Source organism: Ixodes scapularis, unplaced genomic scaffold, assembly GCF_016920785.2.
Source record: "Ixodes scapularis isolate PalLabHiFi unplaced genomic scaffold, ASM1692078v2 PGA_scaffold5__190_contigs__length_132052651, whole genome shotgun sequence".
In the NCBI taxonomy this organism is placed as follows: domain Eukaryota; kingdom Metazoa; phylum Arthropoda; class Arachnida; order Ixodida; family Ixodidae; genus Ixodes; species Ixodes scapularis.
In genome coordinates this window covers 39570386-39593388 of record NW_024609880.1, presented here as the reverse complement: position 1 = coordinate 39593388, position 23003 = coordinate 39570386, and the positions used below count along the sequence as shown (strand labels likewise).

The following is a 23003-nucleotide window of genomic DNA, read 5'->3' as shown; positions in this document are numbered from 1 at the left end:
CACAAATAGAAAAACTTGCTACGACGTTTCGTGCGGGGAAGCAAATACATGGCTCCGAACCGTAGTGGAGCGGCTTAATCTATTCGCTTTCGAATAATTATGGCATGAGCGTTTACGTTTTAGTAAGATATTCATCCCCTGAGCCGTTCAAAATACTCAGAGATATGATATTACTGGGAAAAATCAACTTGCTGGGTATATTATTTGTTGCTTAGGTGTTCACCAAGAAATTGCGTACATTCAAAACGACGAGTATAAAAGCCGGAAACGCAGAGATCCGAAGTTGTAATCCGGTTAGAAAAAACAAATGTATCTGACGTGTTTGTGTATGCGCTCAATGTATATGTTCAGCTGATGCGTGTAGTATGCGTAATGCGTAATGTATCCACGTGTTTGTATAATTAGGTGCCCGAAGTGTAATGGTGGTACGAGAAATAAAAATAGTTTCGTAGTACAGGAAGTGGGCGGTACCTAGCGCCACCTAGCCTAGCTATTTGCAATTACTCTGCTTGACCCTGCCGTCTGGTGGTAGGTGATATTTGTTTCACGCTTCGCGATAATTTCTGGTTACCGTGCAACAATGAAACAAGTAGGCTGCTTCGATTTTCTCTTTTGAGAGCGGCTTTTAATTTTGCAAGTGGCTTACCTGTTCCTCCGTGAGTTGCGGTTGACGAAGGAATTGTGGCTCGAAGAGCACTAAAGGTAAGACGTGAAGTGGGCGAAGTGACTGAGTATCGGTTGTTTCCGTTTAACATCGCAGTGATGAATACGAGAAGACTGAATGACTGCTTACAAAACACAAGTTTCTTTACCATTGGGAGGGAGCAGGCTTCGAAAATAAAACAATCCGTGGAAAGCTCGTGTTACGCTTTTATTTGCTGCTCCTCTTTCACCCCGTCCAATAGACGTAGCATCCTCGTTAAGCCTTACTGAGCTCGGTTTGTTCGACTAGGGCCCGCAATAATAAGATACATGCGACGGAGAAACGTGGCTCACCTGCTTTCAGGACGAACGTTTCTCCCTTGTTGAAGGAACTTGTGTGATAGATCCTCCCTTTGGGAAGGACTATAGAGACCCATTTTTCTAAGAGTGTAGGATGTTTACTCCGAAGGCGGGATAGCGTCACGGACCGCCTGTAAACACTAAAAGAATGCAGTAAAAAAACAATCTGCTGACTTAATTTGCGAAACCAAAGAAGGTTTGGCACGTATCAACCGAGGGCTCCGGCATCATCTCTACCACCTAGGGATCTGCTGATCTACAATCAAAATCAGTTACTCGGCGCCATATCGGCATAAGCAACGATCAAAATATAAGCATTCTTAACACTCGGTGGGTCTTCATTCTTATTAAGGCTTAGAGTATGAAGATACGACGCAGAAAAGTCGAAACATCAATGTAAACCTGGCATTTTTCATCTTACTGGTTTGCTTTTTTTTCTCCTAAGATAGGAGCGGTCTCGCTCAATTCCATAGGTCACGGACTTGGCACATGGCGATATTGCTTCATATGTGCGTCATTGAAGGGCTGATGTTGTAAGTTTCACGCCTTATTTCCGGTTTATATATCAACGCAGCATCAAAACGCATCTGGTTTAGAAAGTGCGCTCCTACACTTCATGATGTTAATTCTTAGGCGTTCTGCCCACTGCTTGGCATTTTGGGTCGTTCTGACAAGGTACCTCTCATCGTGCGCAACAGAAAACTTGGATGAATGCTATGAAAATCATAATGCGCCAGAATTTGCCGTATATGATGAAACATCACCTGCGAATATGCCCGACATTATAGCAGGAAATTCCTCGCTTGGACTACACGGCAGACTGGCGATCGTCACAGGCGGAGCAAGTGGAATCGGCAGGAGCGTTTGCCTAGTTCTGGCTCGTGAGGGCGTGACAGTCGTAGTGGCTGACAAAAACTCAACGGGTTCGAATATAACTCTCGAAATGATGAAAGGTGAGTTCTATTAGTTACATTTTAGGCGATATTTTCGTCCCCTTAAAGTTCAATACCTTATTTTTAAAATGATGTGAGGACTACGACGTCCTATGCCCCTAGAAAGTGAGGGCGAGAAGGAGACGAGAGCGCGCAGGTACGTCAGAACGCCGCGAGCTCTGATTGGAAAGATTAGTGGGTAGGCCTAAATCTCGCAGAACGGGGAACGCCAGCGATCGGCGTGTGGCTATCGCATTCGAACGCGCTCGGCGAGTACAGTAGAGACAAGGGCAGCTAGCTTTAGGTCTACCCACTAATCATCCGAACCAGAGCTCGGCGTTCTGACGTCCTTGTGCGCTCTCGTCTCCTCTTCTTTCTTGGTTTCGCCGTTCATTTGCTTTCAACTGTACCGCTTTATTAACACATACAGGGCGCCACAACAGAAATAAAAAACTAAATGATAAAATGGTTTGCAAAAATCAAAATTTCGAGGGATCTTGTAGCAGCCTTTCACGAAAATGTGTTTAACTGGTACCATTGTTGTCCAAAAATTTCCAGTCGTAACTGTGAGTACAAAAAAATAAGAAAATAAAAACAGATTTGTTCATTTATATTGCTCCTGCAAAACAGCACTGCGAGATTTCGCCAGTCGCCATTGCGCGACTCGACCTGCACCGATATGCGCAGACGTGCAGTTCCTGGAGTGGCCGCTTGCTGCGGAAGAATGGCAGCGTTGCGATCTCCATCAGTTCGGTTCTTGAGTACGGATTGAAGTCACTTTTTCCAAGCAGACTCTGTGGCAGTTTCCCAACTGATTTGTTCTAGAAAAGTTCCTGGACGCTGACAGGACGCTCCGAGCGAAGAGGCGCGCATTGTCTGAATTTTCGGTTCCGCGTGGTATTTGCCAAAATAACGTTCTTTGGATTTTCAATAAAGGGACACTGACAGAGTATTTGTACTCTCCTTTTTTTTAATTTGTACATGACATATGAGAGCCCAACTACGCAGAACACAATTTGAGGCTCGAAATTTGTTTTCTTTCCTCCCTAAAACCGCCGATCGAGAACTAGCCTATTTGAGTCACGCTCACCCTATTCTCCGTTGTCACGTGCCGTTTACTATGGTTTAGGCACAATTACCAAAGATAATCAAAGCCGTGGGTCCATCGAAGGCACACACCAAATACTAGAAGTGGAAAAAAATATTATATCCCTTTTTGTGGCTTCTGAAAAACTGCAAATACGTTTATTAAAAAAGAAAAAGGTTTCACAGCCCCGTAACTTTCGGTATCCTTCTCCTCTTCTATATTTCTTCTTCCTCTACAGTCCAGTTTTTGTTTCGGTTTGGAGCAGTTGCGTTTTTTTTTAATTAAAAATGTACGTGGCACTCTAGAAAAATATTGATTGGGTAGTGTTCTGACACCATAATAAATCGCCTGGCAAAAAATAAAAATATTTTTTTAAGGATGGGGAATGCAGTAAGTGTGACGCCATAAATATGAATAAATGAAACTGCCAAATGCTGCTCCAGAAAAACGTACCTTCGTCTGCGACGGTTCCTGCTTCGTGCAGCGTCTGCTATCGCCGTTTGACGTTTGAATGAGGCGTTGAGAGGCAGTCAGGAGTGCGCCCAAAAAAGCAGCGATTTGGTGGCTCTGCAAAGATTCGTTGAAATCTGAACTAGGGTGTTCGTAGTTGCGGTAAAATATCTCATTCGCAGACACATACACTCGCAAGAAGAAAAACAGACAGCTAGTCTCCCAGCTCGATGTGCCCGCCGCGAACTTTAATACACCTTTCAGGCTTCCTGTCGTAGCCCTCTAAGACCGCCTCCCGCATTTCAACACTGATGGTCTCGAACGCGTCGATGATAAGTTCTTTGAGTTCCAGGATGGTCCTCGATCGCCGGGCGCACACTTAGGCCTACCCCTATTCCCAGACAAAAAAAAAAAAAAAAAAAAAAAACATTGCAAGGGGTGAGGTCTGGAGACCGAGGAGGCCAAGCCAAGTTCAGAAAGCCACGGCCCATCCATCTCCCGGGAAACTTGCGGTTGAGCCAGGCTTTCACGTGGGTTGAATAGTTTAGAAGGGGCCCATCCTGTTGGAATATGCCAACTGCACGTTGCATACGCGCATTTTCCAGCTCTGGTAAGATCTCTTCCTCCAGCATCTTGAGGCACGAGTCACCCGTCACCGTCGAGTCTAAAAAAGAACGGGCCGACGACACCCTCTCGCAATACGTCACACCAGACGACGACTTTCGACGACTGAAAAGCATGTTCGGCCGACCAGCGCGGGTTCGTGCCAGGCCAGAACCTGGAGCTCTGCTTGTTGACGCGGCCGTCGAGACGGATAACAGATACGTCCGTGAACAGGAGGAAATGCAGGTGGCTGGAGTTGGCCTGAATCCGCATCAGCTCGTCCTCACAAAACTGCACTCGCCGTGCGTAGTCCCCCGGCTTCAATTTGTGCAAGAGCTGCGTTTTGAACGGGTACATTCGCCGGCGAAGCACCTGCCACACGAAGCCCCGGCATACGTTGAGCTGACAAGCACTATGCCTGATCGAGAGGTGGGGCTCCGCTTCGAAAGCGTCGAGAACGGCTTGCTGCTGTCTTTGTTTCGGCGACGATTCTAGACGGCTCGGAGGTCGGTTTTTCATGTTTCCGTCTTGAGAAAGCCTTGTCACTCACTTGGTGATAGTGGGCCGAAAGGGCGGTATTCTGTTGCAGGCGGCCCCGCACTTCGTTCGCACTTCCTTCAGGATTTTTGTCTGTGTATAACAAAAAAACACCTGGAAACTCTCCTTGGAACTCAGTTGTTGCATGGCGAGGCGTCGCAGAGGAGAATAAAGAAGAGAAAAAAACAGCGATGATAAACGAAGTTAACGCATTGAGGCAAAAGCGCGAACGTCAAACTGCGAAAGCAGACGTTGCACGAAACATAACCCTACCGAAAAATCCGGTATAACTTTTCGCTATCCGGATTATGAAACCGGAAATCAATCTGAATTCTATCTGTACTCTATCTGGAATTTAGGTTTTCAGAAATAATTCCTTTGTCTGCAATCTGGATTCAGGTTTCCAGAAACAAATTTCCGGTTCCATAATCCGTATAGTGAAAAAATATACCGGATTTTTCCGTAGGGAAACCATAGTAGGCGCAGGTACGTTATTTCTGTAGCAGCATTTGACGGTTATAATTAATAATATTTATGGCGTGACACCTTCTGCATTGTGAAATTGAACTAAAAACCCCAACAACTTAATTCCGGCAAATATACCGCGGAACCAAAAACTCGAATAAAAGCTTTCTTTTTCGCTCGGCGCGTAGGGATGTTACGTCCAGTAAGAGTAACTGTATACACGAACTCATCTCTGTTACGTCACGGCGCGGTGGTGGCATGTCGGACGCACTTTCGGTCCGGGGCTGTGGGCGAAAGTGCCCATGTGAGACGAGTATTCCTGCGTTGTTTTGAAAGGAATCAGACAGAAACCTGCCTTCTTGTCAAAATGGTACGACTGAGGCGGTACCAAAAGGGTCGAGAAAGGTTTGAAGGTCAGTTTTCATGCACTCGGTTCGTCCGAGAACGTGGATATGTGCCGTAAAAAGGGAAAACCAGACGCCGTCGGACCACGATTGCTTGGGCGGGAAGCATTTTGGGTTGAATTCACGGATACTTCTGGCCATCAGATTTATCTGTTTTGTTCCAAAATGAACGCCGGAAAACCGTCAAGTTGTGCGGACCACCTGCGGACTACGTTCAGTGCGTCTTCAAGTTCAAACGGTCGCCTGATTGTTCGCACTGTCGTCTGCCCTTTCAGACGTTTCTGCTTGTCGTCTGCTCTTTTAGAGGAAACCGTCCCGTAGACCAAACGTTAGAGGACACCGGCCTGTAGACCGAACGTGGGCCCGGTACTTGCGATCAGAAGTAAGTGCAGGCCTCAAAAGACTTAAATTTGAAGGTTGGTAAGCAGGCTCGATGTAAACAGTAGATACAAGGAGATGTTGATCATTGTTACCAGTGGCCATCACCGACTGGTTATGCCTGATTCACTTGGTTAGATTCTGCTTGCGATTTTCAGTATCGACGTCGACCATCTCAGCTACGGTTCACGCTTTTGCAGTCCGAGCGACGTCGCTACTGAAAATTGCGAGCGAAATCTAATCATGTGAATCAGGCTTTAGCGTACATTCTGCGGCGTCCACGCGGAATGAATCGCCGCATGTCAGATTATTCAGGCTAAGTTTTGCGGTGTAACGAGCCTCGTTAATTTCGCTGACGCCGCTCAAGTAGTCAGACATCGTTAGGAGGACGTAGAATCAACAATTCGAACGCGAAAAAGAGCGCGGGGACTCACACCGACGCCGACAACATCGCATTTCAATGGTTTGTTTATGGACGACGGCGAGCTTCTTGCCCACACCCTCATCGCGCATGCGTGGCGCCGGTGGTGTCCGTTAGGGGCGCTCCGGGCGCTCCGGTTTGTTTGTAAACATAAGTTGGTGTATAGGCTCTGCTTGCAGAGCCAGAGTATCGGTACCGCCTTCCTTTTGCTTGCGCAACCAACTACGTATTGGCGGAGAAGTGGTCACGTGCACCGAGCTAGATCCGAACTTCGTGCGGGAAAGCGACCTTACAGACGCCAAGTCTCGGCTGGATCATGCTTCTTGCTTTGCTTTTGCGAAATATACACCCTACCAGGCACGTATCCAGAGGAAGGGGGGCCCATGGAGCCCTTCCCTCCACCCCCCCGAAATCTTCCATCTCGCTAGGGTCTCCTCTCCTCTCATACAGCAATTTGTCATGGGCGACACCTCCCCCTCCCCCCTTTTGAATCAAAATTCTGGCCACGTGCCTGCATCCTACACTAAAATACAACAAACTGGAAGGTTCCTTGACCATTCAACATTACGTGTAGCCACTGGCTACAGTATAATCGCGTTGTTTTATAACGCGAGCGATGTTTTAAAACATGTTTTCAAAGTTCGGGAAAAAGACCACACGGAGGACGATCGCGTAGCTCACGCTTACGGGGCTCTTGACGAAGCAACGGTCGCTTCCTGCTGTGGTGATTGTTGAGTGACCCACGTGCGACGTGGCTGGCATGAGACACGTGCGGACGGCTCGAAAGGAATGCACGAGATAAAGACGTTTTTCTGCCTGGGAGCCTGGACTGGATGGTCGCTCATTTCACAGCTGTTGTGGGCACCCCAACCCAGGAAACTCGACACCTGAAATGTGGCCTTGGATGCAACGTGACCACCCAGGGGCGGTTTGCTCATCTTGCGGCCGCGGCTGCGGCTGCGGCCGAAGTGATTTTTATGTCACGTGACCAGCTCCATGGGGACAAGGAAGTACCTAGCGTCCCTGCCGAATGGCCGGAGAAATCCGTATCACTTCAAGCACAAAAGCCTAATTTCGCTCGCAGAAAGTGACTGCAGGGACTTTCAACTGGACTCCAATTGACCGCCCCTTTATACTGCAGGAGCGGCAGGCAAAGATACGGCCAGGGAGGGTAAATATGAGCCAAAATAAAGAACAAATCACGCAAGTAAAAGCATTGGCAGTATATTTATATACCCCCGCAAGCGCTAGTTGCTCGCGCCTTTTGCTGTACAACGTTGTTAGAATAACGTGAATGTTGCTGTAACTACCATGCAATAAAGAAGAAAATTTTTTTTGCTGTGGTCGAGGAGTTAGAGCGCCGGTATTTGTCGTCGCGGCGTCAAAGTCCCGGGTTCAAATCGCGTTAAGAACATCTCTTTGATTTCTTTTTGTGCATACCTAACTTTTTATCTGTGATCCTCTTTACGTATCCTCCACTTGCGCGCTAATAAAATCGTTTCATTATGTTCACTAAAAGGAAACCAAAATAACAACATCGGTATGATTTTCACACAAACGGAGCCGCGACAAGCCTCCTTCCCCCAGCAACTACAATTTTATGTGTTTCTAAATATACAACGCTCTTGCTACGACTCTGTAGATGCATTGATTGAGTGAAATCCTACAGGCAAGGCAGCAAGTCAAACGTCTGAGAAAGGAGAAAGTCATAAAACCGAAAAAAAATATCATACCTTTACTTGCACAAAATGTGATGAAAGGTGTATTTTTACTATTTTCATTTTGCGGTGGCAATCGTTTTGTAATATTAACACATTACTTTATGAATTTTAGTTTGAATAGCAGACGAACTCAACCGAATGCAAAAATGAATCAGGCGTCGACATCGCTAACCATCTCTCCAACGGAAACACCTAAAATGACTTTGGACCAACAAATGGAGTTAATTAGAGCAGTTGGAAAACGGAACCACCAAATTCTAGAGAAATTCAGCAGCACAGTTACCTGGCAAACAAAGCGACGCGAAAGAGAAGATATTGTCAGCTTTCCGCGGAGTGCACGGCAGGTGCAGTAGGCGTGGTGGAAGTTGGCAAAGAAAGCTAGAGACATCTAAGCGCACTTCCGAGGTCATGAACAACGAACTGGTGAGTCAGAACTACCCACCCAATCATATTATAGGGATCATAAGGCCCTGTCTACATTTTTAGTGGGAGGGTAGCCAAATACAGGGGGAAAATATTAGTGAGTGTCTGGCGCGATTTGGACCCGGGACTTTCACGCCGCGACGACAAGTACTGGCGCTCTAACCTCTCGATCACAGTAGAAGGCACGAGCCGCCTGCTGTGGTGGAGGTATATAAATATACTGCCACCGCTTTTATCCCGCGTGGTTTTGTCTTTATTTTCGCTCATGTTTGCCCTCTATGGCCGTAACTTTACCTGCCGCTCCTACGGTATAAAGGGGCGGTCAAATGGACTCCAGTTTAAAGTACCTGCAGTCAGTTTCTGCGAGAGAAATTAGGCTTTTGTGCTTGAAGCGATACCGATTTCTCCCCCATTCGGCAAGGACGCTAGGTACTACCTTGTTCCCATGGAGCTGGTCACGTGACATGAAAATCCCTCTTGGCCGCAGCCGCAGCCGCGGCCGCAAGATGAGCAAACCAGCCCTGGAAGCACCATTGCGGTACTCTGCTACAGTGTACTAGAATACAGGGTAGTGTTGGGTCCGGAGCGGCTCGCGTGAGGCGTGTGGTGTAGATCGCGATAGGTGTCGACACCGGCGCATCGACAGTAGTGTCAGTATCGTGATCACTGATCTCTATTTTAGTAGGCTGGATCTAGGATCGGGAGCCCGTCGGTGTTGCCACCGGCGGCCATTGCTTGACACCAGGCACTACACGCAAGTCTATAGGAGGAACGCACAAAAGTAAGAATAGTGAACCGTGTACGCTGTGCTCAGAGGCGAGTATTTTATAGTGCGCTGCGATCCTTATATCGGGTGTTTGGAGATCGAATCGGTATTTGTCAAACGTGCGGTCGCCGAATAAAAAACTCAAGCGTACCGGAGCACCTACGGCTGAGCTGGCAAGCTTGCTCTCGTAATGGGGTAAACAAAGAAACTTGCCGTCAATGAGACCGTCCTCGGGGAAGCCCAGACGTTGATGTATGACAAAAAGTTCCATCTCGATAACGGCTTTCCGAGAGTGAGCGACTCCCGCGAGGCAAAGTCTTCGAGCTTGTCGTTCGCTAAACCCAACTCAACGAAACCGCCACCGACTCCGCGGTAACTCTAGGTAACTCGCCTCATTGAGCTGCACTACAGCGGAGTCACTCTCGACCACAAAATATTTATTTATACGAATTGCGAGGGCTGTCAGTTTTAATGTTTGTACGCAAGCTATTTGACGGGCTTATTGAAGAGCATCCAAAAAGTGTTCGGTGCCGACAACAGCTTAGAAACGGGGGAAAACGGCACTTTTTTTCGTTCTTCCCTTAGAGTCCCATGCATTGGCTGGTGTCAATCAATGGCCGCCGGTGGTGACACTCGGCCCCAGCTGCCGAGGCCGCGGTCCGCGATCCAGCCTACTACAATAGAGATCAGTGATGGTGATGGTTGTGCGCGTGCTCCACGTGCACGAGCACGCGCGGCTACACGTGCGGGCTGCAGCGACTTTCTGCTGCCCTGTCGACTGCAGCGCCGCGATTATTGTCTACAGGCGCACCCTCACAAGCTCCCATTGCCGAGCCGCGCCGGTCCAAACGCTACCCCGTAATCTAGTGCACTGTATATCTGCTCCGCGAGGCGGAGCATATACAGTTTCTTCACGTCCAGTGAACCTGCAGCGCTATCTCTGGATAAGGCACAGAAACATGTCCGTTGTTCGGTGCATCCCCGGCAGCTGCCGCTCCGCCGTTGGGAAAATTCGTTTCTGTGTTCTTGTTTCCTTTGTTATCGAATTTCCCACTTGAACATTTAACACAACATTGTGAGAAGCTAAAGACATTTTCGAGAAAGGCTGCTACAAGATCCGTCAAATAGTTTTTCTTTGTGCGAGCCATTTTAGCGTGTAAATATTTTTTGTGACACCCTGTACTATCGAGAGGCGCCGCCGTGCGCCGGCTCACGAGTTCGCGCAGGAGGGCTAACTACCAAACCTGTCCATATCGCTTTTCCATCTCGCTTCTTCTTCCTAACCCGCGCTTTTGTGGTAATCATTTTTGTGGTATGCGCTTTTTATACGAGAGTAGAACAAAGGCGCTAAAACACCAGTAGGACGGTCCACCAACAGCACGACTTGCCCCCCCCCCCCCCCCCCCAAAAAAAAAAAAAAAAATTAATCGCTTGACTGCAAACTCGCCGCAAGCGCGCCGGCGCAGCTGACCTGAGATTGTAACCGTAGTAATACTCTTCGAATTGGCGTGATATTTTGCAAACACAACCGCGGGAGGCTGCAGCGAGAGCACTCCGCAAACACGGTGGCAGCAGTAGTGCGATGGAATCGATGATATGGTGCGATCAATCAGTCCTCGGCTATTTCGGCTAAGCGAGCTTGTAAAGCGTTGACGCCACCAAGTGGCGAAGCGCATAAATATGCTACGCTTGGCCCTGCTGAAGTCGATGACGTCACGGGCGCGACAGGTATCTCAAGACGCATCGCGCTCCTCGATGGCTCATTTTAAAGCGCTCACCAAATCGGGCATTTAGAACTAAAAAAAAGTAAAAAATATAACCATTCGCTCAAAACACCAGCGTGCGATTATATTTTACAGGTATTATTGATTCTATTTTGACTTATTCTTCAATGTATTATAATAATTTAAAAAATGATTCAGTATGCCTTGTAAACATCGACCGAATATATGCGATTTGTTTTTCACACTTAAAGCGATTCGTGTTCTTTTCTCATGTTTCATGCAGTTCTATTTTTTTCCTCTGCAAATACCTTTTAAACTTTCTGCGTTCATAACCAAAGTTCTCATAACCAACCTTCTATATTCAAACATAAACCTTTATTTATTCATAATTATATCAGCGTAAACTTGAACAGCTGAGCAGCTCAGTTTGTTGACTTGGAACATAATTCCGTGAATAATGGAACAACTTAATAGCTGTTCTTTGTGCTTGATTTTTTTGCACTCCATTTCTGCTATTTTTCTGTAGTAAAGGCACGAAAACGTGTGTTCCCGATTAAAACAAATAAATGTATGTTAGCCTGAGATAAGGAGTGTTGGTAATATGCACATTTAAAGACATCTTGTCTAAGTTAAAGACGCGCGGTGGACTAATTTACGCGGAAATATTATGGAACGATGAAAACGTTTTTTTTTTTTTTTGTATTTTTGAAATAATGAAATTATTCACCTGTTTTCCTCGAATAATCTTTGAATTTATTTTTATGACCTGTTATGTCGTCTTTTAACAAATTGTGTTACACAAAAAAAAGTGCCCCAAAAATGCAGTATAGATATGATGTGTCACATCAGGAGTGTAATTTTAGTGAGGGTCGGCAAATTTATCTCAAGAAATGTATGTGACAATATTCGGTAATAAAAAAAAAGACATTTAAAATAAATCGACCTGCTAGGCCCCGTAAGGTACTAGAAATTAATTTTAGCACATTTTACGTTCAAAAAGCATATCCGTTATTTGGTGGCCTCAGTGCAGTAGGCCTCGGTCTATTTGTCGCTGGCCCGTCGGTCTGGTTTTCAAATTTCTACAGTGATGCATGTTCTTAGGTGAGCATTTTGCCTTAAAAATGTTTTAGCAATAATACCTTTTCATTTATAATTTCATTGTTGTTTTCAACACCAAATGAAGTAACCTATAGGGAAAAATCATAAAACTGGTGAGTTATTTTGCATAAAATTTAGAAAATTTCAAGCTTTCATTTGCCGAAGAGATCAATCAGATTTCAATGATAAATAAAAGGTATTTGGTTTGTCTTCAAAACTAGAAATGATTCATGATAATTTTGTATGTCTTTGTTGTTGTTCTTTCTAGTCATTCAATCCTTGCATGCGCATTCTTTTCACAGCCATTTCAGGAAACCAAAGTGACCACATGACCGCTTTTGTTGATGTAAGAAACTCAACCTTGGTGAAAAACATGTTTGACTGTGTCAGGGATGCCTACCCTGATAAGAACATCAGCATTGTGGTGAACAGCGCCGGCATCCTGCACAAGCCGAGGCCTCTGGTGAACTTGTCTGAATGTACCTATGAGAATACAATGAACACCAACTTAAAGGTACTTTGCACAACCTAATTACCGCATTGGTTCTTGCGAATGATTTTCTGAATCAACTTTTATAACACTATCTGTCTGAACGTTTTAGCACATCATTGTTGATACCGAGGTCATGATGAATTTTTAACACAAATCATCCTGAGAATTTCGGTGCTGTGCTTTGATGGTAGAATACACCAGCTGGAACTGCCTTTGTGTCTCTTTTAAAATATAGAAACGGAGGACCCCATGCTGTCACTTATAGCCCAAAGAAACATGGAACTCGGTGTTTTTTGACTCCGGTCGCTAATTAGAATATGGAATTATACCATTGTATTTCGGCGGTGCGCCCCTTGCTCTTCTAGACATGATATCACAGAACACCCCTGCAGTTACACTGGAGCATTAGTGCACTTCACAGACAATTGAACACTATTTGATGAGATCTTAAATTTTAACTTTTTGGAAGGCAGTGAAGCAATGAAAGCTTTAGTAATATTTAAAATGTCATTTGCACATTTTGGAAACTGCTCTTTCTTAAATATGCCATCATGTAATATTCTAAAGTGGTTCTCTTGGCACATATCCCACTCTCAGGCTAAGAGTTTGACCTATATCGGTTTGCATCATTTTTCTAACGCAATTAAGAGATTATAATTTAAACCCTGAGCTAAAAATGTCACGTTTGATAACTTGCTCGCCATCATACTTCCTCTTTTTACAACTGAATCATTACTTAACTGGCACATGTGGTATCTCCATAAAAAATAATGAAGCTCCTCCACTTTCAGGGAACGTTCCTCGTCACACAGGAAGCTGTGAGATCCATGCTGAGTGACAACGTCACACTAGGGGCCATCGTGAACATCGCTAGCATAGTCGGCAAGGGTGGCTTTCCCACTGCGAGTGTATACGCAGCGTCCAAGGGCGGCATCATCGCGTTCACAAAATCCGTGGCTCTTGAACTCGCAACAAAGGGCATCCGAGTCAACGTCGTCCTGCCGGGAGGTGTACACACGCCTATGTCTCACCAATGGTCTAATGAAACCAGGCGAGAGAGATTGGCAACCCTAGTACCCATGAAGCGGTACGCAGATCCCATAGAAATATCGGAAATGATTGTCTTCTTGTGCAGCAACAAGACCTCTTATATGACAGGGGCGCCCGTCGACATAGCGGGAGGATCGTACATGTAGACGATGCGTCTCACTGTTTGTTTGTTTTGATTTTTTTCATGTACTGGTCTCGCTTTCTCTTGTTACTGCAGCAAACGATAAGATATATGTACATAGCTGTACACCAAAAGCATCTTGGTTTAAAGCATGAAATGCTTTTCGACGCTACCCCCAAGTTCCAAAATTTTGTACGTCGTTCGTTCCTACATCTCCCACTAAATTTAGCTGGTAAATTAATATCGCGAGACCTATACACGAATTCAACTTCTCAGCTCAATTTAGTGGGAAAGTATATGTCACCTGGCCTGATATCACGGGACATGCAAACCAATTCAGTTTCGCCGCTTAAAGGGGACCTCCAAGAGTATTTGAGCGTCGACTTTTTTTGGGGGTTTCTACACGTTAGTGGTCCCGGAAACCCAGTGGACAACGAAAGAGTTTGAAAATATTAGCGCATCGTATTTTAATTTGACAACTCGGAAACACCTCCTCCGACGGTGGCGCCGCGAGGTGCCGAATCTGCGCGCATAACGGCGCTCCCTTTCACTATACGTCGCATTCTCTGGGTTTCGTGATTGGCGAGAGTCGTCCCAGGAATTTTGAAGCGAAATAAAGTATAGCACAGGTTAACCGTCATTATTTCTCTAACAAGTCATTTTTATAGAGCTAATGAAGTTGCAAAGTAAAGTTCAAAAAGGGCGTAAACAACGCCTCGCCAGAGCCGTATATTGGGCTCCGCGCCTCGCCACGCCTCGCCACTCATGCGCGCCTCCCAGCGGCGTCCGCGACGTACCATCGCGAGCAGACGACAAGTGATCCGCGCAGATAACGTGCATCGTATTTTCACTTGTGCGCCCCCGTTCCCGGTCAACTAAAAGCAGTAAGAGGAGCCAGGGGAACCCTTATTTTCTTTTACTGCTGTGACAGACTTTTCACTGTTCGAGTGAAGTGCGGCGACGGGACCCAGCTTTTGCCCAATGGGACCGCACACCACTTTGTAGCTCCTACTCGCCGAGGTGGCTCCGGTGGCCAAGTCGCAGGAGACAAGTCTTCCGCGGCTGTCGAAGCGGACTGAGGCAGAGACGCGTCGCGGCGCTTGCGTGGAGTGTCCCCGTACGGCGCGACGCCCAGATCCGCACTCAAAATCCGATAAGCCCGGTAAATTCATCGATGATGGCAACCCGATCCCAAAGTTACGATGGTTGCAGCTAGGCCTAATGACCGACAAGCCGACCGGGCCGACGGGCTATCAAACAAACTCGCGTCCAATTGGCCAACCGCTTTGCTCCAAACGCTGAACTGTTTCATTTTGCGTCATGAAGCGCAATGTTTTCCTTATTTAAAGTTGTTTTCTGCAATATTTATTTTGCTAATAACTCACAAAATATTGCGAATTTCTGTAATCTTTTTTTTTCCCTCGGTGTTCCTGCTTTCATTGAGCTCCGTTTCAGCGCGAACTTCAAACCGGTCAAAAAATTGTTGGTGGGCCCCTTTAAATTAGAGTACTATTGACGTCACATCACCTATACACCAATTCAGTTTTTCCGCCAAATTTGGCCGGAAAATGGCCTCACGTGACGTCAACTGATGTCACGTGACCTATATACCTTGGGGAAATTGACGGTACGTGACCTATACGTCAACTTAGTTCTTCCCTTAAATTTAGCGGAAAAATTCCCGTCTTGTGACCAAGACACGAATCCAGATTTCTCGCTAAAATTAAACGGGGAACACTGATGTCAAGTCACCTGGCGTCACGTGACCCATACAACCATTCCCTTTCACCGCTAAATTTATCGGCAAAACATACATCACGAGGCACACCCATTCCCTATACTGCATTGGATGCATTATAGGACTTTGAATGTGAATATCGCTTCCAATTTGATTTGCAATAAACAATTTTACAAACAAACGTATTTCAAGTGCGTGTTCCGGCCTTTAAACTTCTTTTTTTTTTCTTGCTTAGGTACCTGAAGCGTCGTGTGCCTGCTCTACTTCTAGTTAAAGGGTAACTCAGGCACATTTTCTTCATTTCAGTGTTACTACTGTTTGTAGCGAGGGAAGTGTCCCTAAATAATGATGTCTTATTTTCTTCAATGCCTTGTGTTGATTTGCAAATATCCTATCCCAAAGTTTTGTTTCTGGAGTCTATGGCGAAACCGAAAACTACCGGCTCCAGCGTGGTGGCAACCCTTGCATCAGTTGCAAGGCCATAGTGTGGCACGAAGTTCGTATCGCGGTACCACAAAACCTAAGACTGACCTTGTCGCAAGAGCAGCTCCGATCATTTGGATAAGATTCTACGGCTGTTCTGCTGTTTTGGTTTGTAGATATTGAACATCTGTAGCTTCATAGACACTCATAAAGTTTTCAGGCGAGAAGCGAGCTCGCCAAGACGAACGTAGGCTCAGCGCAGGTTCAGAACTTGACCTCTAACTTCTTCAAACACAAAATTGGGGCCGAAGTTGGTGGAGCGAAACGATTGGCATATCACGACGATGATTGCTTCCTTCGCCGACGTCCAATCGGCGCGCTCCGTGAACTTTCGGCTCCAGCTTTGTGTTCGACGAGTTTTGAGCCCCAGGATCCCATTTATCTTCCGAGAAGAACTACTTACTTGGTTGTCTGCAACGCACGTTGCAGAAGCATAGTGGAAGCTAATAGCAAGCTCGCACTGAGAAGGAACGGACGAAACTATTATTGCCAGTGAATGCCACTTTCTGCACGCACCATGATGCGCTTGAGCAAGCGGGGAGTCAATAATCTTCGTGCGCGATCACCGAGGAGCACTTACAAACTAGGACCGCTAAAACCAAAATATGAGAAACAGAAATCGTCCTCTGTAATATTTGAAAACCCCGCAGAAGAAGACAATGAAAGAGGTGGCTCTGCGAACAGTAACTTTGAGTACGAACATGACATCGGGAAAGAAAGTTGCTTGACAAACAGTCAACCCGTTTAATCTCAGCTGAGAAGCTGGTGGTAGCATTATTAATATCGGTTTTAGAGTGAATCACGATTCCCCATTGGTGTGTTATTTTGGCATGGCTCATATTTAGTCTTCGCCAATCAATATCACTCATCTATTTTGGTTCGACATTTTGACCAAAGATGCCCTTTAAGACTTGCTATAGGCATTCTGCAATTGGTACAGATGTGATTAAAATAGCGCAAACTTGACAAGGAGTACAAAAAAGGCACACGTACAACAGGACTGGCGCGACACCTACAACAGGACCGGCAAAGCGCCAGTCCTGTTTTACGTGTGCCTTCTTTGTTGTCCTTGTGAAGTTTGCGCTATTTTAATCATGTTTAGTAAGAACCAACTAGCCCAAACAAAAGTCGTTTGGTACAGATGCCTCGAGACAGAAGCCACGCACTGGCACCATGGCTCCGCAACTAGCGACAGGTCCCCCCCTTCGCCTCGACTAATAACCTCCATTTCCAAGACGCTTTTTGTCATAGTTTCTTTGTTGTTAGGTCAAATTCAAGATAGAAAAGACTGCCCGTCTTTGGGCACAGGCGGGCCCATCTCTTTCGATTGCGGTATGTCCTATCACCTCGTTCGGGCTTCGAGTAGACCCGTCAGGGAGGCGTTGGCACTTCGGCAGAGAACAAAGCATGGTCGTGTGCTTTCGTGACAAAAGATAGACAACCGTGACACATATTCTCCCTCACTAGGGGGAGTTGGTAGATTCTACATTTATGTTCAATAATTAAAACAATTATTCACGATACTTAAAAAAATAGGCCTTTATTCTCTTGCTTTGGAACGTTTTTCCCTTGTAAAGTTCAAAAGACCTCATGCAAGGCACTAGCCGAACCCAGACCATTCAGATTGTTAAGCGAGTGTTTTCCTAGCATGTCACGACACATTTTTTTTTGTGTCTATTACAGCATACATTGCACAGACAAGTTCAGGCCAAGGGTCAAGTGTTTTGATTCGCACATCTCAGTGGATACGTTGGGGCTTTTTAGGAGTCTCTCACACTCACCGACCCCCTCAGGAACAGTATCTTGTTGTGCATAGGTACTACGTATTCGAATCACAAATTCAGCAAAGCATGCTTCAACAGGCCGCGGTTTAAGGTCTGCAAAACAACAAGGCATCCAAACAAAAAATAAACACGTGTTTTATTGCGTTGCATTACACAGTGAGCACTTGGTGTTCCAGGGAACAAAAATATCTTTCTCGTGGCGGGTCGGCCACTTTTTTACGCGACGAAGGATCTGACCTGATCGCTGGTTTTACCATGTACGATACAAAGGCTCCGGGGAAAATGTGTTATACAGGACGTTGGACAAGGATTTTCTAGGTATTTAGGACAAATAATTTTTGGAATTGCGAACTGCCAAAAAATCATATACTTCAACAATTTTTTGTAAGGATCCGACAGATCTTGCTGGCTGCTCGCCATGGCTCGAGACCAGAAAAAAAGACAAGAGCCCCGCAAAACTTTGGAAAGTAATATAACAAACGACCATGGCTAATTGCGCCGAAACCCCAATTTGGTTGCGTCTCCTACTTGGTCATATATGAAAAGCTGCTGACCTCCTCCGAACCTCTAATACCTCTTGACGCTTCGGGGCACATTGCATACCAGTTTGAGTAGAGAGAGAGAGAGAGACAGAGATATAAACCACACATCGATTACATCCCTTGCTTAGGTTCATCGCAGTGGCTAAAACGTCGATGTCGGTGGCTGCAAAAAATTACGCTGAAGACGTCCAGTGGGGCAACACCGGCGATGCCAACTTTAATTCACGGCGTCTTTATTTATTATTTCGTTGCCTAGGTCAAAATTTTGTTTAGTGCAAATTTTTTCTACTTAATAGACTCTTATTGGCTCCAAAACGCTATGGAATGTTCGTTCGATTTATTACTCGGTTTAATACGAAACTCCTATGCGGGCTCTATGGTGCGCGCTCCCACCTTTACCGTTCAATCAGTAAATCTGCTTCGATATAACACCCTAGCGGCTACGACGTCGCACCTCAGCTGTCGCAGTGTTTCACCATACCAGTAGCGTAAGTGTTTAGAATGTTTGTTTCTAGCAGGTTTAACCGCTCAAAAACACGGCTCACCCCCTTTTCTCATTGCACACCGACCGCAAATTGTAATATCAGTAACGCTGTAGGATGCTCTGTGAAGAATAATTATTTATTTATAAAACACATACTACTTTATGGAAAGAACGTTCATGAATATCTGCATTCCTCCAACCTATGATTACTTTCTCGTTTGTACTTTTGGAAACACAGTACTATTTAGTGGAAGCTCGACATTGAACACTGATTTCCACTGTTTGAGCGGCCTTACTCGCTCTTTGTATGTTCAGAACTGTAACTTACTTTCACAATCGTTAGATATCAAATTCTTTAGACATGCCTAAATCTGCGCACTAACTAAAGCGCAAGGTCGAACGGCAGAGTCCCCATTCCGTAACAACGAAGAAGCATATCGAAACAGAAGTCGCCTATACAATCAAATAACATCCCACCCAAAGTTAAAGCATTGTGTTCATCGCTTGCTCATATATGCTGCTGCCTCACGTAAACAAAATGACAGCCCAGCTGCGAGGGGCAAGGAGCACACCAAAATTTCAACTATACAGGAAGACGCCCAACTCTAGTCGGGCTGTGTCCTCAGAGTGTGAATTATTTTTAAAGGAAAAAACGGAACCCCTCTGGCAGGAACAATCCTTTGCGGCAGTGAGCGCTGACATCAGGCATAACGTATTGTACTCTGCCGTCATATTTCATTTTAACGCAGAAGTAGAAACGTAAACAAACTCTCTTGTGGTGTATGAGATATCGGAATCATTTGTGCAACAATGATGACAGCCGAGTCCGGGCACTACAGTTCCATCTTCTATGAAAGTCAACAGCGTTATAGGTTTCATTTCCCACAAACAAGAATGGAACAAACTCATAATTTCTTGCTAAAAATCAAATAAGTAAGACTTTTCTATTTAAATCGAACTTAAATGTTTTAAATCACTTCATCTCAAAACAGTGACATTTTTTATTAGTATATATGTGTTTTTCATGACTGCGTGATATGAATTCTTTCTTCTTTGATCATTCTTTGCTTCAAATACAAAATAAACGCCCATAAAAAAGAAGCACTGATAGAGAAGAGGTAAATAAAAAATACTTTCAGTTATATTTTTGGGAAAAGTGTGTCATTTAAATAGATACATACAATATGTTGTGTCATTATGACTAGGGAGAGGCAATATGAATTACCAATAAACTCCAACCAATGCTGCCTGCAGATGCCAACGAGTCTTTAGGTATCTATAGCATGCTCATTTGTGCAATACGGGTGATTTTATTTCAAATCCTGGAGGAAAAAGGGGGTAATGTCTCAAAATATTTTGAACAAAAATCAAGTGGTGAGCAAATTTTTCGCTAGAACAAAACTGAAGACCGGTTTTGCGTCATACTTTTACTTCTTGAGCATTTTAATTCTAAAGGACCACAGGCGGAATGTTGAATTTGGGCGTTCGTCACAGATCACGTACTTGGGATCTTAGCTAAGTTGAGATACCTTCCGTACCACACAGACAGTTCTTACAGGGTTAAGTAAGCTACAAAAAAGCGTCTAGTGTTCATAAAACAGAAGGTTTTTTTGTTACTTTTATGTCTTTTTGTAAAGCAAACATCTCTACCCCTTTGACAATACTTTACCTAGTTAGGGTAATTATAACGTTTGTTACATTGAATTTTCTGCCATATAATATACGGAAAATACCAGCTTAAACAAGTTCCTATTGGACAAGTACAATATCGTTAGATTCAAATAAAGTTATAATTCCAGAAACAAAAAAAAAACGCCTTCGGGCCCTGAAGGGTATCAATAAATAAATAAATAAAATTGCAAAACTAGAAATTTCAACATAATATTTTCTAAAAAAAAAGCCATTTTAATTTGCTTCTTTTCTTTTGTCTGAAAGTTCTCGGGGTCTAAAAAAAAGCATACATTAAAGATCTTATTTAATATATCGTACATTCAAACAGACGTTAGTTTTTTAACATTTTATAAGTTGCAAGGATTGGTCGGCGTTATTTGTATATGCTTAGCTATTTGTTTACATACCTTTGAACAACCTTAATACATTATGCGTAAAATTACCTGTTTATTGTTAAATCGAAGTCACGCAACAGTAAGCGTAAGTGCCAACAAATATTAACCTGTCAAAAAAATATGGCTGCGACTTACGGCTGGCATCTTAAAATAGAACTCCAAATAAATCCTCTTTTATAAAACAAGAATTTAAATGTCAGAACCATATATTGCATCCGAACGTTATTGTAAGTTTTTGAGTATTCTCAGGCTATTCATAGGAAGTAAAAATTGAAACAGGCTTTCTTCTTAAATTATGTTAAAATTTGTTTTGTTAGAGTTTCCTATCGTATTCAAATGCGTTTTTCGCTACCGACCAAAATTTCCGAAAACCAAAGAGTGACCTGCAGAAATGCAGCTTTCGGCAACAACGGAAAAGAAATGTGCTGTATCTTGTAGCAGCAGTGACTACTGATGTTGATTGAAGTTCTTGGGCACCGTCAACATCAGCATTCGATGACGATTGCAAGGACGCAACGAGTAAATAACAAGGTAATCAATAACAAACAGATGCTTGCACATTTTCGATAGCAGTTCAATCATTTACACGCTCGTTTTATAAGCCGTCACTCTCGTGCCTGACTTGAAAGTCACTGGAATATCTTTGACCTGAAACGGGCTGGGTGAGAAGTGTTGTAATGCAGAGATGCGGGATGCCTTATGTCTTCAACATATAGCATGTCATAGTGTGCCGATCGGACACACCCACCACTGAAATACAAAACCTGTTGTGCATGCAAGCGATTGCGCACATATTTACTGAGATGCATGTAAAACAGACTAAAAAAACACTGCGCTGGTCATCAACAGGGTATAGAACAATTGTTTTTAGTACACCGCTCCCCAAGCTTTCCTAATCTGCGACCCAGCCAAAATATAAAATTAACCGTCGTGACCCCCCCCCCCCCCCTTTTCTGGCTTTTCGTGATGCCTTAAGCTTTTTCGATTTCAGTGCATATATATATATATATATATATATATATATATATATAGTAATACTCAAAATTGACACAAAATATTGATTTGCCATTTAATATAGTCAGGTTGATCCAGCTGGACGCGAAAATAACTCAACAGAAATAACACCTCTGCCAGTGTGAATAACCGTACTTCATGGCTAAAGAGAACTTGTCAGTTAGAGCACAGTTTCATGAAAGAAAGGCAGAATCTCAGCACTGCACCTCTTAGTTCCGGCTCGATGTTGAGCTGTGACCTGTCCTTTTTTGTCATCGACGCCACCAAACACCATGACAAGCTCGCATTTCTTCGAGTTCAAAAACCAATTCGTGACCTCCTTGACCAAAGTCGGACCCCTGGAGCTCAAATCCTTCGTGGAAAAGTCTGCGAGAGAATCGACCGCAGTGATTGGTCTTCGCCAGAGTCAGGTCAGGCACCGGACAATCACAGCCGCCAAATTCCTCACGGACTCTATCGCCGAGCGTCCAGATGATAGTCCCTGTGTTCATTTTTCCCGCGCGTACATGGTACCCTAGCCGCCAAAGCCAACCAAAACGCAAGGAGGAAATTGCGTGAGCTTACTTCACATCCTGGTCGAGTCGCCCGAATAGGAGGGGATGGTACCGGAGTTCTCGGAGTTCCCAAGTTATGCAAATGGCGTCATCTCGCTTGTATCGTGTACCCTTGTGTCCGCAGAAATACTCATCGAGACTAAAGGGTTATTCAACCTTCTTAGGCAAGCGGCATCTGAATAGCGAAGAAAATGCCCACAAATAGGCCAGTGGAATAAAACTGGCGTGAGAGGTACGCACACACGATGTCTCCGTTTGCGTGTTATGTTGTTGTTTTTTTGCTTCTCGTACGGCCAAAAAAATGTTGGGCATTTTCTGGGCACTGCGGACTGTTATGTTATAACGCGTTGTAGTGAAGGGCTCACTGCTAGAAGTCTCCGAAAACAGTATCCGCCGGAGACCGGAGTCCCGCGGACGCGGTGGGCGGCAACAAGTACAAACAGCGCGGTCTCTTTCCACCCAGTAAATTCGGCTGGGCGGCAAGAGAGTTTTCCGTGTGTGTGAACTGCGTGCACGGGTGAAGTGTGAACAACTTTAGAGCCGACCAGCGCTCTGCAAAACGGAACCACCAAGTCGGAGGTAAGTAACTGGATAATTCACATATGGCCGCGATGATGTTCTTGTTCAGTCACTCTTTTCGCTTGTGCTGTAGTTGAAGGAGGA

General features: G+C 44.8%; 1 protein-coding gene across 1 annotated transcript; it reads left to right on the top strand.

Annotated features, from left to right (window-relative positions):
- The first annotated feature begins 1621 nt into the window (after positions 1-1621).
- On the top strand, positions 1622-13700 carry LOC120838674 (3-oxoacyl-[acyl-carrier-protein] reductase FabG). The gene is made up of 3 exons (XM_040208701.1): positions 1622-1955; positions 12314-12525; positions 13296-13700. Exons 1-3 carry the CDS (start codon positions 1622-1624, stop codon positions 13698-13700), a joined length of 951 nt encoding a protein of 316 aa, XP_040064635.1.
- Positions 13701-23003: the final 9303 nt, after the last annotated feature.

Excerpts from the sequence above, each read along its gene's own strand:
- LOC120838674 (XM_040208701.1), top strand. The coding sequence starts at position 1,622 with ATGTTAATTCTTAGGCGTTCTGCCCACTGCTTGGCATTTTGGGTCGTT. Across the intron at positions 1,956-12,313 it reads AACTCTCGAAATGATGAAAG|CCATTTCAGGAAACCAAAGT; the intron begins GTGAGTTCTATT and ends TTCTTTTCACAG. Across the intron at positions 12,526-13,295 it reads CAATGAACACCAACTTAAAG|GGAACGTTCCTCGTCACACA; the intron begins GTACTTTGCACA and ends CTCCACTTTCAG.